The 16,401-nt window shown below is 45.8% G+C and overlaps 2 protein-coding genes across 3 annotated transcripts in view; one reads left to right on the top strand and one right to left on the bottom strand.

Moving 5' to 3' along the window:
- Positions 1-2,561: 2,561 nt before the first annotated feature.
- LOC143269465 (uncharacterized) lies at positions 2,562-9,546 on the bottom strand. Its single transcript, XM_076554688.1, has 3 exons — positions 9,390-9,546; positions 8,628-9,346; positions 2,562-4,856 (listed from the first exon to the last, which is right to left on the bottom strand). Exons 1-3 carry the CDS (start codon positions 9,544-9,546, stop codon positions 4,800-4,802), a joined length of 933 nt encoding a protein of 310 aa, XP_076410803.1. The 3' UTR covers positions 2,562-4,799.
- The window catches only part of Hmgxb3 (HMG-box containing 3), a 53,714-nt gene continuing 46,173 nt past the window's right edge, over positions 8,861-16,401 (top strand). Inside the window, exons 1-3 of one of the 2 annotated variants that reach the window (XM_006985140.4) lie at positions 8,861-9,363; positions 13,832-13,967; positions 14,823-14,997. In XM_006985140.4, the coding sequence (XP_006985202.2) occupies positions 13,834-13,967; positions 14,823-14,997 (309 nt within the window). In that variant the 5' untranslated portion in view covers positions 8,861-9,363; positions 13,832-13,833. Of the gene's footprint in view, positions 9,364-9,552; positions 9,572-13,831; positions 13,968-14,822; positions 14,998-16,401 lie in introns of those variants that run through there. The other variant, XM_076555327.1, reaches the window with a different exon arrangement.

Genomic DNA, 16,401 nt, shown 5'->3' with positions numbered 1-16,401 from the left:
ACTTTCTGTACCTGCCCTGCAGTCCCTCCCGGGAGCCTTCTCAATGGGGCTACCACCATCAGTTTCTAGCCCTTCTGTAGCAACCTGGATATTCTGTCCCCAACTTCATTCACACTGAGCAGAGTGAAGGCATTGACTGTCCTAACCATTCTGTGTACAGTGTCTGCACACAGCACATCCTGGACCCCATGGAGAGCACTCAGTCGTTCTTTGGTGCCTCATTCAGCCACCTTAGAGGGCTCTGCTCCTCCATATGTCCTCTAATGCTTTGTGTTCTTGCCCTCTTCATTTAGAGGCATTGCTTAAGTCCTTTATTACCAGGTCCAGTACAAAGTGAACTTATGGCTCGTGGAGAAATACTCACAAGTACAGGTAATGAACACAATTACAATAAGGTGGGTTCAAGTCAGGCACAGTGATGCATGCGTTGCAATCCCAGCACTTAGGAGGCCGAAGGAGGAAGGCTGCAAGTTCAAGGCCATCTGGGTTACTATATCATGAGACCATATCCCAACAAATGTTGGTTCATGAGTCCTCTTGAACACTGTAAGCTCTCTCCAGATGTTCACACCGACCCCTACAGCTCCAGCCACCTTCCTGCCCTTGCGAATGGCGTTCAGATTTCTCATGGGGGGAAAGGTGGCTCAGCTGAAGAGCACTTGCTGCTTTTGCAGAGCACCTGAGTTTGATTCTCAGCACCCACATCAGGCAGTTCACAAATGTCTGTGACTCCAGCACCAAGACATCCAATGTCTTCCTCTGGACTTGGACATCTGCACTCATGTACACACACACACATATAATTAAAAATAAATCTTATACAATTTTTTTAAAAAGGATTGCAGCCTAACCTTAACAGTAACTGCATTTTTTTTTTAAACTCCTAAGGCTTGGATTACAGGTATAAGCCAACACTCCCAACTTGCTATGAATTATTTAATTAAAAAAATTACAACTTATCATTGTTCCCCAGTGTTTTCAGGATAAGCTCAAAATAGATGCCTCACTGACAAGACCTTAAGAACTCTAGCCTTAGCTAGGCAGTGGTAGCGTATTATCTTTAATCCCAGCACTTGGGAGGCAGAGGCAAGTGGATATCTAAGTTGTAGGCCAGCCTGGTCTACAGAGCGAGTTCCAGGACAGTCAAGGTTACATAGACAAACTCTGTCTCCAAAAACAAAAAACAAACAAACAAAAACTCTGGCCTTAACCGGAGATGGTGGTGCATGCCTGTCATCCCAGCATTTAGCATGGTGAAGTGGGATTGCCAACTCTAGGCCAGCCTTGGCTACATAGCATGACAAAAATCTTTCTCAAAAATAAAACCGAAAATAATCTTCTCGTTAGAGAGGAAAAAAGAACCCCAGCTCTGCCCTTGGTTACCTCTAGCCTTTGTTCTACCACACATTCTTTGCCTAACATGCCAACCACTCGCCTTAGGAGTGCCCAAATGAAACAGCAAGCACCCCAGGCCTTTAAACTGTTCTGCCTTGAGTCGCCTCCCAACTCTCTTCTGCCAGCTTCCTGTTCCTCCTTCCTGCATGTCGCTACTGTCCTTTGCTCTTAGCAATATGTTCCATAAATTTCCTCTTCTCTCCATCAGTGGGTCCTTTGGGCTCCGTCATCTGCACTCTTACGTGGTCTGTGCATAGTGAGCAAAATGAGGGTTATCATTCATGTCCCCAACTTCTACTAGCTTCTTGGTAACCCATGTACAGAAGGCCAGCAGTCTCTATATTGTAAAGTAAAATAAATTATTATTGCAAGCATGGATATGTTTGGTGGATAATTATTTCTTCAACAGTAATTTCTGGAACATGCCTGTCTATCAAAAGGCAATTACATTGACAATAATACCCAGAGGTTGAAAAACGTCTTTAATGAGATAGGTAATGGAGTAGGTTAGATAGTCTCCAGCACAGGTAGCTCCATTTCTAGTCCTTTGAATGAGGCCCACACTCTGTCTACTTTTGTTTACCTTCTCTAGATATCTCTACCACATCAGAACAACTACAGCTGGATGCACCTGAGGTTTCTTCAATTAGCCAAGTTTTCTCCCTTATGTAGCCCACCTGTTCCTTCTGGTGGCGGGAATATGCAACTACACTGTAAAGAAGCAAGCCCAGGAGCACGACTTCATTCAGCTCTGTAACTTGAAATTGTACTTTTGCGATAATTTTCTAGGAAGATTAAATGATAACAAATTAAACAGTACTAGACATAAATGGGCAATAAATCTTGGTTTTCTTCCCTCTGATGAAAGAGCCCGGCAAAGGAAATTCCCAGAACACGGAACTCGAGCACATGCGTGCATGTGTGCGTGCGTGCGTGCGTGCGTGCGTGCATACGTATGCGCGTGTCCACTTGGGATGGCTTCTGTGGTGGGTTTGGGCTGTTCTGATAAGGAAACCTCATCTTCTCTTCCACCTTTACCAGCATGCACCATTCCCGGGGTCATCTCTGGGACCATCAGCTCCAGGGAATGATAAGGTCATCTTCAGTGACAAAGTCCTGGAAATTTATTTCACTGGGCACACAGGTGACAAAGGAACACAGCTGCCAAATGCCAAAATGTTTTTATTTCCAAAGGATTTTATTTTCATTTTTGAGACCGATTTTTTAATGTTATGTATGTGAGTATTCTGCCTACATGTCTATGCACCAGCTGTGTGTTTGGGCCCCAGATCCCTTGGAACTGGAGTCACAGTTGTGAGCCATTGTGTGAGGGACAGGAACTGGGCTGTCTATTCCTGGTTGTCACCTTGACTGTATCTGGAATGAACTAAATCCAGAAATGGGGGGTACACCTGGGAGCTGGATCTTGAGGCAGGAAGACAGCATGCCTTTGATCAGGATCTTGAGGCAGGAAGGCACTTCTAATCTTCTGATAGCCGTCTATACAAGGATAATGAAAGAAGGAAGCGTTCATTCTTCACCTCCTTGTCCCCGCCTTGTCATCCATTCCTTCACTGGCACTGGAACCTCCTTCTTCAGGATTCCAGCATCTACAGAAGACCAGCTGAGACACCCAGCTTCATGGGACTCGGCAGCCACTAGATTCTTGGACTTTCCAGTCACACCTAGCCATTCTTAGACTGCAGCCTGTAATTCATTCCAATAAATCCCCATATATATGTGTGTATATATAATGTGTGTATATATATGAGAGATAGACAGACACACAGACATACAGACAGACGAGAGAGAGAGAGAGAGAGAGAGAGAGAGAGAGAGAGAGAGAGAGAGAGAGAGAGAGAGAGAGATATTGAGATTCATTCCATAAGTTCTGTGACTCTGGGGAGCCCTGTCTAATACAGGAACTGAACCCGGGTCCTCTGGAAAAGCAGTCAATGCTCTTCACCCCCGAGGCACCTCTGCAGCCATCTGGCCGTTGTTTCAGATCTCTCCATTTCATGGCTCTGAGGCCTGCCCTCTGCCCACACTTCACCACTGTGAACTGCCTCACTCACCACGGCAGCAATTAGACCAATGGCTTGCTTGATGCCCACGTCTTCTTGCTCTTCACTGCTGTTGAGCTGGAGGAGAACTGGTTATAGAAGGTGGCTCCTGTACAACATTTCTGGGGTGGGAGTTATGCTAGGGTTCAGTGGTTGTGAGACAGCAGTAGAGTTTGAGGGCAGATGCCTGACTTCTTTAAGTATGGAAGTGTCTTGTGAGCACAGCAGCTGTCCATGAGCAGGATCCTGTGTTCTGCCTGCTTCATCCTGGTCTCTGTTTGCATTAACCACTCATTAATCAGGTCCTGTGTCATCCATGCCAGTGGCTGGCGCAGCAATCACAGGTGGGATAGACATTCTTGAGACGCTGCGGCCTTTACCGTCAATGGTTTCATGTTTTCTGACCCGGAAGTATTGCAACAAAAAGCGGCTATCAATCATGACTTTGCTTTCTTGCCCTCTTTACAATGGTCCCTGTCTACGTTAGGGTTTCTATTGCTGTCATAAAACACCATCACCAAAATCAACTTGGAGAGGAAAAGGTGTATTTCATCCTACAGCTTGTAGTTTGTCATCCAGAGAAGGCAAGGCAAGCACTCAGGTAGGAACTGAAGAGGCCATGAAGGAGTGCTGCTTATAGGCTTGTGCCCCATGACTTGTACACCTCAGGACCACCTGCTCAGGCTTGGCATCACCCACTGTGGGCTGTACCCTCCCACATCAATTATTAATCAGGAAAATACCCCCTACAGACTTGCCTATAGGGCCAATATTATGGAGACGTTTTCTCAGTTAAGCTTCCCTCTTCCCAGATATATCAAGGTTTATGTCAAGTTGACGAAAACCGACCAGGGCAGTCCGCTTCCGTAGAAGTGTGTGGTAGGGGAAAGGACAGGGAAAAGCCAGCTCCTGCCTCACCAGTATCAAAGGTGTCATCTGGACTACGGTCAGCAATGCTGTCACTCATTACCGGTATGGGTTCCTTATGTCACCTGCCTGTCTGCAGCATGCTGTCTAGCATGGAGAGCTAGAAATCTGTTCAGTCAGCCCATAGGTGCTTGAAATCGTCACAGTCAAGCATGTTGGCCAAGTTTAATGCCTTTTTCCGATTATCAGAGCAGGGATGAGGATGGTTTGGCGCAAAGTTCTTGAACCCATGCAGAGAGCCTAGGTGCCATTATGGAGAGCGTTCCTCTTCCTGTCCCTCTGGGGCACCACAGAAGTCTCTTGCACTTTCTCTGTATTGGGTAGGACCACGCAGTGACTCCCACGCTCCCACAGCTTTCATTTTCTCCTCCGGGGGACACGGCTGAAGTTTCTGCTTCTCCTTCTTCACCATTTCTAGGGGATGAGGGCTGGGCCACGGCTAACAGGGCTGTGTCTGTTCCTCCTTCCAGCCTGTTCTGCCACAAGTGTGGGAAAACAAGAAGATAAACTGAAGGACCTCACGGAAACCTGAGTGAGGGCTTAGCGTGTTAAAATTTCTAGTAGGAAAAATCATGAGAAGATAGGATCCATGACACTGACTTTGTGTCAGTATTAGACTATCGGCAGACTTAGAACATTTAAAACAGAAAGGATCTTTTTTTGTTTGTTTGTTTGTTTTGTTTTGTTTTTGTTTTTTTGAGACAGGGTTTCTCTGTGTAGCTTTGGAGCCTGTCCTGGAACTCACTCTGTACCCCAGGCTGGCCTTGAACTCACAGAGATCCACCTGGCTCTGCCTCCCGAGTGCTGGGATTAAAGGCATGCACCGCCACTGCCCAGCCCAAAACAGAAAGCATCTTAAGAAAATCTATTTACTTAAGCTTTCCAAGCCTGGGAATAGTAATGTTTGCTTAGGCTGCTATGACAACAGACTGAAGTAGGTTGCAAAAGCTTGCAAACAGCAACACACTATAAATCCAAGGAGCTATACACCTTGTTTTGTAGATACAGAAACAAGCCAGAGGAAGAGCCTGGTCCAGGGTCATGAAGATTTCTTAACTTAGATCACTGATTTATCCGGCATGCCATTGCCCTGCTCAGAAGTTCACCAAAATGAGAACTTCAAATTCTCCATCTATCTTAAAAAGATTTTCACCAAAGGAAGCTGTTTCCGGGTGTCACACATTCACGTAATGAACATTTACAGGTTCCAAGCAGTAAGGGCACAGTGATGAACAACAGAGTCAAGTGATATGTCCCCAAGAAATAAAAAATGGAGGGAAACAGTAAATAAACCAATAAATAAGGCACTTACAGAATGCAGTAAGTGCTGTGAAGAAAGTAAAGAGTGTAGAAAAGAAAAGCAAGAGATCTGTTTGGCATGGGGCTGTGAGTCTTGTGATCCAGCTACAGAGGAGGTTGAGGGAGCAGTCAGTTGGTGGTCAGCCTCAGCAAATACTGAGACTCTATCTCAAATAAACATTTTAAAGCTGGGGATGTAGCTCAGTGGTAGAGTACTTGCCTAGCATGCTCAAGGACCAAGGTTCAATCCTCATTAGTGCAAAGGCTGCAGGGTGGGGTGGGGTTTATTTACAAAGTTAGAGGAGATGGCATCTAAGCTGAGATCTCCATATCAGAGAGGGCCGTGCAGCCAAGGATAAAGCATCGGCCAAATCTCAAAAGCAGGAAAGAGTTTGAAGTGTTCTGAAGGATATGTATGAATCCAAGTGGAACAACAGTCATTTTTTCTTGTTTAAAACCTTTCAGAAACTCCCTGCTGCACTCAAATTAGCCTCCACATTTTATAGGGTCAACTCCCAGTACAACAAAAATAAATACTTGATAAACAAACTCCAAACTCTTCCTGCTGGATGGTGTTTTGTCTGACCAGACTTAGCAGAAAAGGCATCTGTTTTAAATCTTCAAAACTCTTGATTGGTGTCTTAGGGTGAAGAGACGCCGTGACCATGGCAACTCTTATAAAGGAAAACATTTAGTTGAATGGCTTACAGATTCAGAGGTTTAATACATTATCATCTTGGCAGAACATGGTGGCATGCCGGCATACATGGTGCTGGAGAAGGAGCTACATCTTGATCAGCAGGCAACAGGAAGTGGTCTGGCACACTGGGTGTGGCTTGAGCATATATATATATAAGACTGCTGTTTTTCATTAAATTCAGTGGCTGCTCCTTAAGCAACTGTAACTCCGCAGCTACCAGCAAAGACTTGATGACAGAGAAAAACATAGGAATCCTAGAGTTTGGAGTGTAGCTCCATAGCAGGGTCCGTGTACAAGGTCCTGAGCTCAGTCACCAGCACCAAATGGGTGCTGGTCCGGATCAGATATGGAAAGCTGGATTAGAGAAAATGGTGACAAGACTTCAAGGTAGGGCTGTTACTGTGGGCTGGGTGTGAAGCGAAGGAGTAAAGGGTAACTCTCAGATTTCTGGTTTGAGTGTTGAACAGTCCAGTGATGCTGATGTAATTTACTTAGATGGGAACCACTTTCTATGGATGCTGATGTAATTTACTTAGATGTGAAGCCCTTTCTATGGTCAATACAGCTTCCTTGTAGCAGGACAAATGTAATGTTCCAAATTGTTAGGTCCAAAGGAAACTCCAGTTCCCCAAACTCCAAAAGGCAGTCCAAATACCCAGAAATGGGCTCAACATGAATATATTCTGGTGGTTAGATGAAAGCCAGTATTCTTCAGGAGCTTGTAAAGCCAGCTCCCTCTACCAAAAAGTCATTTCTCTTATCACTAGCAGAAGGGACACATGGCTTTCTGTGGTGCTTATTAGCATATTAAAGCTCAAGCTGGCCTCCAGGCTCCCTCAGTATCACAGTACTTGTTACACATTTCAAAATCCATCCTAATTCTTTTCATCTCCTCCCCTCCCTATACTCTCCAGCTCTTGGGCTTCTTTCTTCTTCAGCTACTCATTCTCCTTATAACCCTGCGCTCGCTCGCTCTCTCTCTCTCTCTCTCTCTCTCTCTCTCTCTCTCTCTCTCTCTCTCTCTCTCAGATCTATCTCTCTCTCTCTCTGCTCCCTGTATAAACTGATGACATAACCACTCTGTGGCATGGTTTAAGGGGAAGGTTTTAATTGTAGATATGAGAGGGAGAACAGCAGAGGCATTGGGCCGAGTCCAGAGCCAAGAGAGAAAGAAGTAGACTGAACATGGCCAGCCTAGACCTGTCATCACAGATGCAGGAGGAACAGAGCAGAGAGATGGGGAGAGCAAGCATTTTAAAATGAGCAGGGTTATAAGGTGAATGAGTAACTGGTGGGGGGGGGTGGATGCCTGTGAGCTGGAGGGAGTTTAGGGTAAGGGAGGAGGTGATAAGAGCTAGGAGGCTAGCATGGACTTTGGAATGTTTAATAGGTACTTGTAATACTGAGGGAACCTGGGGGCTAGCATGTGCTTTGGTGTGCTAATGGACACCACAGATAGTCATTTGTGTCTCTGCCTTTTGAAACTTGGGGGGAATGGAGCTTCCTTTGGACTGGACACTTCTTTCACCCAGGTCCAGTCTGTTGGCCATGTTCAGTCTACTTCTTTCTCTCTCTGCTGTGGACTCTTCTGGATGCCTCTGGCTGTTCTCTCTCTCATAACTACAATTAAAACCTCCCCCTTAATCATATCGTGGAACAGTCATGTTGTCAGTTTATACAAATGTCATTAACTTGTTTTTGAAAACTACTGATACTGAGAGTAGACACGGGAAGATGAAGAGACAAACTGGTATCTTTTGTCTTGGTCAAACTATTACGTTGGGGGGAAAATTGCCTTGGGGATTGAACTCAAGACTAAGTACACGCTAGGGAATCCCTCTACCACGGATCTACATCCCAGGTCCAAAGACACGACACCCGATCAGAGTTAATCAGAGTTAATCGTGCAAAAGGATCAACCTGCTGTGATGACTGTAGAGATCGGAGTGGAGGTAAGAACTGCATGGGGTCAGGCAGACATGGCAGCTTGGGACGGTGGTGACAGTGGTAGGTAGCAAATTGGAAAAGACTAGCACTACATTGGCAACTCGTCTAAATTGGGCACAACCTATGACGTGAAAATCCAATCCAGCTCTTCGCTGCCAGAGCTCTGCATTCCAGAAAGTCACTATTGTCACTGCTCACCGGAGTGAGGAGGGAAGCCTGGGGCAGCATCAACCTTAACGTGAAAGAGGAAGCTATGAAAGGTGAGGCCGAGCTCGGGAGAGCTCCGCCCCTGTTACCTGACTGTCCCAAACCCCTGTCCCGAGCCTGGTGGCCTGCTCATTTCGCAACCGCAGCCCCTGCTTCCGGCTCCGGTATAAGTCTGGCCGGAAGCGGTCCGTCCGCTTTAGCGGATCCCCTGCCACCATCCAGCCCCGACAAGCCTCCCATCGGTTCCAACAGACGACCGGTCGGTTGCGCTTGCGCGCGGGGAGGTGGCGGGAGGGGGGGGGGTTGTCGCACGCAATCACGTGCGCCGGCCGCTTCCGGTGCGCCGCGAGGGCCGCCGGGACGGGTCTCCCTGGCGATCCGTGGTGTGCTGTCGCCGCTGCCAGCAGCGCGCCGGTGCCGCGTAGGCGCTCGTGTCCTTGCTGTCTTCCCCGGGCTTCCCGGGGCCTGACCGCCGCGCCCCCCCGCCCCCGGGGCCCTCGGCAGGCGTCGGCCGAGCCTGTGCGCGAACCTGCGGCCCTCCGCTCCCCTTTCACGACTCCGCAGCGCGACTCGGAGGGGGAGCGAGAAGAGGCTTTGGCGACTCCCGCGCCGTGTGTCGCCGGGCGGGGCCGCGGGGCCGGGGCTCCTCCAGCCCCCGGGATGCGTGCGCGAGCTCTCGGCTCCACTTTCTTTTTACCGCTGTCACGACTGGAGCCGCCTCTCGCCTGCAGCGGGGAGCGCGAGTGCACCGACCAGCGCCCTCGTCGAGCCCCGTGGCCGGGCGCCCCCGGGAATGTGAGCCGCGAGGCTCACAAACTCCTCCGGGTAAGTCCCGCCCACTTGGCTCACACCCGCCCCGCCGCCACCTGAGTGCGGGTCCTGCGGCTTCCGCTCCAGCTTCTGTTGCCCTGTGCTGCACGGCGAACCATTTATGTCCTTTAGTCTGCACCTTAGGGACAGCCCAGGGAGGGGAAGAAGGTAGCTCGTGGCCGAGCCGCCAGAAGCCATCATCAGACGTTCCACGGAAGGTTTGGTAAGGCTAGTGAAAGTGTCTCGTTTCAAGTGCTGCCCCTCTATTCTACAGATCACTGAGGCTTAAAGAGGGGGAATAGCACCATTCTTAAGGTCTTAGGGATCTGCAGGAGTGCGATTAGGACTCAGATCTTATGTCCTCAAAAGACCCCCCACCACCACCCCTACTTTTCCTGTTTTGGTGTTTGAGACAGGGTGCATCCCAGGCTGGCCTCAGACTCACTATGTAGATGAGATTAGCTTTCAATTACTACCCTGTCCGGCTTCCATCTCCTCAGTCCTGGGACTATAGGCCTTCACCACCACACCCAGCTGTCGGAACTGCCCCCCCTCCCCCGGAGCTGAGGACCGAACCCGGGGCCTTGCGCTTACTAGGCAAGCGCTTTACCACTGAGCTAAATCCCCAACTCCGGAACTGTTGTTTTTAACCTTCATGTTTTTCTGCATCTCTTTGCTTTGCTTCACGGAGGCCTAGGCTCTGAAAACAAACCTGGACCCAGGTGTAGGACACTGTAGTCATACAAACAGAAACCCAAGATAGTCCTTTCATGTCCCAAGGTGTAACAACTGGCTCTTAACCTGGTTAGTTCTGGCCACTAAGACATGCTTCTTTACAGGTGCTCTCATGGCGTAATACTGCTTTCTTCACAAGGTTTTTAAGGACTCAGGGAAGTCAATTCTATATAGGGCAAAAAGTTTGATCCCCATATGTCCTTGATGTGAACTGTAGCTGCCCTTAACCAATTTGCCTTTTGCTTATAGAGTCACACTGTGGACTGACTCCTTAGGTTTCACTGACTGTTAGGAAGCAAGCCCCGCCTCCCTCCCCCCCAAACTCCCCAGTTAAGGTTTTAGGGAAGAATGGCAGAAGATAAGTCATAACTATAAAACACCTAAGTAATATGTTCCTAACCTAGTGTATATCTTTAAGATTGGGGCTGGGGAAATGGCTCAGCAGTTAAGAGCACTGCCTGTTCTAGAGGCCCCAGGTTCATTTCCCAGCACCCACATGGCAGCTCACAACTGTCTGTAACCCCAGTGTCAGGGGATTCTGATGAAGTCATCCGGCCTTTGTGGGCACCAGGCACACATGTAGTGCACAGACATATGTGTGCAGGCAAAACCACCCATACACATAAATAATACTTTTAAAATAGGGCCGAAATGTTGTGTGTTTGGGTGTAGCAGAGGAGGGGTTTTAGTTTTCACATCGGTCGGAAGTGTTCTTTGGCTGCGAGGACGATGGCTCAGCAGCTGACGCACTTGTAAGAGTGGGAATTAGGATCCCCGGACCCACATGTGTGTCGGTGGGTATGATGGCCTATCTAAAATACTGGTCTCGGAAAGTGGAGACAGGATCCTAGTCATGTTGTCCATCTCTGGATCTGGTTGAGAAACCCTGCCTTGAAGAAAAGAGCGTTCTGGTAATGTCCGGAATGGACACTAACCTTGGGTCACCACATGTTGTATACTTGCACCCACACACATGAACATGCATGCACACAGCACTCCCCCCTCCCATATATGTTAAAAATAAGAAAAAGACCAAAAAAAGGGAGAGGGAAGAGGGTGGGGCTCTTACCTCCCAAGCCTAGGCAGTGTATCCATCTTCATCTCCTAGGAGAAATAGCTGACATTTAGGGTATGGGATGCACGTGTCTCTCTGTTCCAGTGGTAAGAATTCTGACTTGCATCCGAGTCTCCTGGATTCCCCTTCTCTTTATTCTTCCTGGTTATCATTTGTGAGGTCTCGCCACACCTCTCCTCGGTCCTGTTCGTGTGTACTACCACAGCTCCATTTCCTAATATCTGTTCGGTGGATTTTCAAGAACAACTATGTTTTCCTCTCTAAAATTCTGGCGAATCTAGGATCTTTCTCCCTCTAAGGATTAAGTTGGTGAAATTCCAACTTAGTGCTTGGCCACAAATAAATTAGCTCTTCTTGAACTATTCATTCAGATTTTTATGCCTGTCTTTTTCTTAGACAAAGAAGCTGTTAATTCTGTGTTGTTTTTTGTTTGTTTGTTTCATTTCAGGCTAACACCAGAAAGCCATATTGGTTTGTCAGTTTACTGTTTATTCTTATTTTTTGGCTTTGGTTTTTGAGGCAGGTTCTACGTACCATGGTCTGATCTTGAACTCCTGAATCTCCTGTTTCTGCTTGCCAAGTGCTGGGATTACAAGTATGCTCCATCATGCCAGCAAGGTTACTGTTTAGATCTGTGCTGTCCACACTGTAGCCACTAGCCATACAGTTACAGTCATCATACTGAAAGTTAGTCCATTTTGGGCTGCTAGCCCTGTTCCAAGTGCCCAATAACCATTTGTGACTGGTGGCTACTATATCGGACAACATTAATAGAGAACATTTCCATCAGCGTTTATTGGATTGTCCTCACATAGAAAACTGCCAGTCAAGTTGGGTGGCAGCTTAACATTGTGAAGAAAAGGACCAAGGGCTGAATTTTTTTTTTTTTTTTTTAATTAAAAACCTATTTTCGATATTTGGGCTTCATGGCCATGGGCAGGTTGCTAACTATCTCACTACAGATGATAGTCTTTAATAATGAACTCTTTAATTAGTACAGTACTTGGCTGTTCTCCAACGGTTATGTGATTTAAATCCTTTGAGTCCTACCATGTAAATCTCTGGGAATGGGTCTAGTTGGTGAAATGCTTACTGTGGATAAACATAGGAATCTGAATTTTAGAAAGTGGCTCACTCTCTAATCTCAGTGCTAGGCAACCCCTGAGGTGGAGAGCTAGCAGGCCTAGACAGTTTGGTGAGCTCCACATGCACACACTTGCACCTGTCCCCAGGCATGGCCTGCTGGCTAGTTTTTATGTCAGCTTGATAAAAGCTGGAGTCATTTTGGAAGCGGGAATCTCAATTGAGAAAATATCCCCCACCAGATCGTTCTGCAGGCAAGCCTGTGGTGGTGCATTTTCTTACTAATGATTGAGTGGGAGGGCCCAGCTCACTGTGGGCAGGTCCTGGATGCTATAAAAAAACAGACTGAAGCTGGGCAGTGGTGGCACATGCCTTTAATCCCAGCACTCGGGAGGCAGAGGCAGGTGAATCTCTGTGAGTTCAAGGTCAGACTGGTCTATGTAGGAAATTCCAGGACAACTAAAGAAACCCTGTCTTGAAAAACAAAACAAAAAAAAAAAAAAAAAAAAAAGAAAGAAAGAAAGAAAGAAAGAAAAGAAAAGAAAAGAAAAAACTGAAGAAGAAAATAGACTGAGCAAGCTATGAAGAGCAAACCAGTAAGCAGTCCTCATCCATGGCCTCTGCTTCAGTTCCTGCCCAGACTTCCCAGAGTGATGGACTGTGATGCAGAAGTGAAAGCTAACATAAACTTTCCTCCTCGAGTTGCTTTTGGTATTGATGTTTTATTGTACCAATAAATTCCTTAGTTAGGAACCTTAACTAAAATGTATGTGTACCCATAGTAACAACCCCCCAACACATTTACACAAGTCTGTGGGAAGAGAGGTATCTTTTAAATTTTTTTAGTTAGATGTATTGTATTTATATTAGTGTTTTGCCTACATGTGTATCTGTGCACCACATGCATGCCTAATGCCTGTGGTAGAGGTCAGAAGAGGACATAACAGCACTTGGAAATGAAGTGATGGATGGTTGAGAGCTACCATGTGGATGCTGGGAATCAAACAAGTGTTCTTAACCACTGAGCCATCTTTCCAGCACCCTGCCTACTTTTTAACATGCAGGAAAGAGGTAACAGAATCTAAAGTAGTTAGCAGACCTGCCTCAAATCACACAAGCTGGCAGATATGTAAATCTCTTACATATAAAATTCCTTATTACACATTGTGTTAAATCATTGAAACTTATTTAAAGTGATGAAACTGTAAGAGTAGGACCAGAATTTCTAACTCGTGGCCAGGTATTCTTTAAAAAAAAAAAGCTTGGTTTCTTAAGAAATCCTCATATGGGACTCCTTGTATCCCATGAGGGAATGTAAACAAAGGGCTCTCAAAATCTGTGGTCCCTGATTTGCCTGAATAAAAGACTCACTGGAGGCATTTGATTCCTACCCTCTAGAGATTCTCATTCAGGGCTGAAACGGAGCCCTTGAAACTGTAAGAATCGAGTACCATGTGCTTGTTAAGATCTTTTGAATTTGGGAAATATCTAAACCTTTAGATCCTGACAGAGTTCATCATTTGCCTTGGAGGCTACTGTTCCTTTTACATGGGATACTTAAACCTTTCTGTTGACTTACCTCTTCTCTAGCCATGGATACAGCATATGATGGTGCTGAGGTAACTGTCGTGATGGAGGAAATTGAGGAAGCTTACTACACTTCTCCTGGGCCACCCAAGAAGAAGAAAAAGTATAAAATACAAGGAGAAAAGGCCAAGAAACCCAGGTTAGCTTTAATATTTTGGTTATTGATGGTTTGTGGCGGGCGGTGTTGAAGAAGATAAAGATTCATTTAGAATACAGTTGTCAGGCTGAGTGGGCATTGATGTAGGGGGTGAGTTACTGGGGGTGCAGAGGGACAGACTTCGCTTATGTTTCCAGACTGTTAAAGGAATGTGTGCTGTGTAATGCTAGAATCTGTGGACTCTTTATGTTATTTTTTATTATGTCATTATTTAAATATTTAAAACAGGCTCTGTAACAGTACAGTTATAAGTAATGCCAGTGATTTCTACAGATATTACCTACTTTAGTTTCCCTCTTTGAATACTAAAAACTTCTGGCTGATATTACTAGCACTGGACCACTTTGATAATTACTTGCTTTCTTCTCTCAGCCTTGATGAGTTTTTTTTTTTTTTTTTGAGACAGGGTTTCTCTGTGTAACAGCCCTGGCTGTCCTGGAACTTACTTTGTAGACCAGGCTGGCCTTGAACTCTCAGCGATCCACCTGCCCCTGACTCTCCAGTGCTGGGATTCATGATGTGCTCCACCACCACCCGTCCTTGATGAGGTAGTTTTGACCAGTTAGATGACCAAAGGCAGAGTAGAGGAGTAATGTGTGTGTGCAGTAAGCCTGGGTCGTCAGTCTCTGCTGTTAGCCTTGGCCTGAGAGTGGAATGACAGGACCCTTGCATCTTTGCCTATATTTGGTCACATAACTGGGGTGCCACAGATGTTCTTTGCTTGTTTAGAGGCAATGCTGTGAATTGAGAGGTTTGGCTTTGCTTTCTCGGCCTTTGACTAACACCCTGACGTTACAGCGAGTGCTGGTTGAAGTAAGGCAGGTGTTGCCTCTGCAGGTCTGCTTACCTTCTCTACTACTATGACATCTACTTGAAAGTGCAGCAGGAGCTGCCCCACCTCCCACAGTCCGAGATCAATAAGAAGATCAGTGAGAGCTGGAGGCTCCTCAGCGTGGCCGAGAGGAGTTACTACTTGGAGAAAGCCAAGCTCGAGAAAGAAGGTTTGGATCCTGTGAGTCTTTTTTTTCTGTACCACCCCACCCACCCCTACATTGCTTTAATGGGTAAGGACCCGGGGAGACCAACCCCCATGTTCTCATGACTCTTAATTTCTTGAAAAGCTTTTAAATTACCTATTTTTGGTCTGGTATTGTGTCTGTTTTCATGACGTGCCGCATTCTTTTTAGTTGCAACAGTACAGAGAGCTGACATTTTCTGATTTCTTTATAATGAGCCTTTGGTTCCTTTTCTGGTCATTACTGTAACTCAAAGCTCCTTGTACTCATAGTAATGTTTTTTTCCTTAATATAGTGGTTTATATAGGCATTTCTTCTACACCATGTTTTCATATTACTAATTGAATGTGGTGTAATCTATCTGTTGTTTTGACTGGTATCATAACAATCAGGAATTAGGTTTGTATGGAAAGAAGTAAAGCTGCTTGGTGTGATATCATGGACTTTGAACTATACCAGAAGAGAAATTCAAGGTTAAAGCCAAAGTTGGTGGTGGTGACTGGAGCTTTGAGTCCTGAACTAAGGAACTAGTGAGGATGAATTTAGGCCGATGTCTGTCTGCCATTTGTTATCTCTAGTTCACAGTGACGGAATACACTTGTTTTGATGGTGCCTCATTCACAGTAGACAAGCTCCCTGCCACTGAGCTATATGCCTCCCCAAGCTAGTTTTTTTTTTAATATTGAAATTCCCGTAGAAACTATTGTGATTGTAGGCTAAAACCTTGTAACCCAAACTTTTTTTTTTTAAACTTAGGCAATTGTTTCCAACTTCTTTTTTTGGAAATGTAAAGAGCAAAGATTCCAGCCATGCTATAGCAAAAATGGACTTTTTTCTTAACTGAGTTTGTCTGCCACTGCCAATGAGATTATTTTGTCCTTGCTGTTCAGATACTCCTCTTCCTCCTCAGGTAGCTTTGCATTACCTACCGTCTAGAAGATGCTAGTCTATATTTCTGCCACTAGATGATTTGTTGTGACAAGTCTGGGAAATAACCCCAGGAAAGGTGAGGCTGAGGAGGTAAAATATAAGAAAAGTATACCTGTTCCACATGGCTTCCATATTCTAAAATTCACAGTCTTAGGAGTTGGGAATAACTCGGTGGCAGAGCATATGCTTAGCATAATTGCCATGAGATCCATCCTTAGAGCCAACCTCTTTTAGAACATCAAATAAAGGCAGCAACCTTTTTGTCTAATAATCTCAACTAACTCTGGAATGATTTGGTTTTTAGCAAGACTAAATTTTTTTTACATCATCTGCATTGACTTTTTCCCCCTTATTTATGTACTTATTCATATTCACTCATTTCCACTACTACCATCAAGATACTAGATAAATGATTTTGGAAGAATCATTTAAATTTTTGAGTCGGTAAGTTTTCTCATCTGCAAGATGGA

Source organism: Peromyscus maniculatus, chromosome 19 (assembly GCF_049852395.1).
Source record: "Peromyscus maniculatus bairdii isolate BWxNUB_F1_BW_parent chromosome 19, HU_Pman_BW_mat_3.1, whole genome shotgun sequence".
Lineage (NCBI taxonomy): Eukaryota > Metazoa > Chordata > Mammalia > Rodentia > Cricetidae > Peromyscus > Peromyscus maniculatus.
This window is presented reverse-complemented; position numbering and strand designations above follow the sequence as displayed.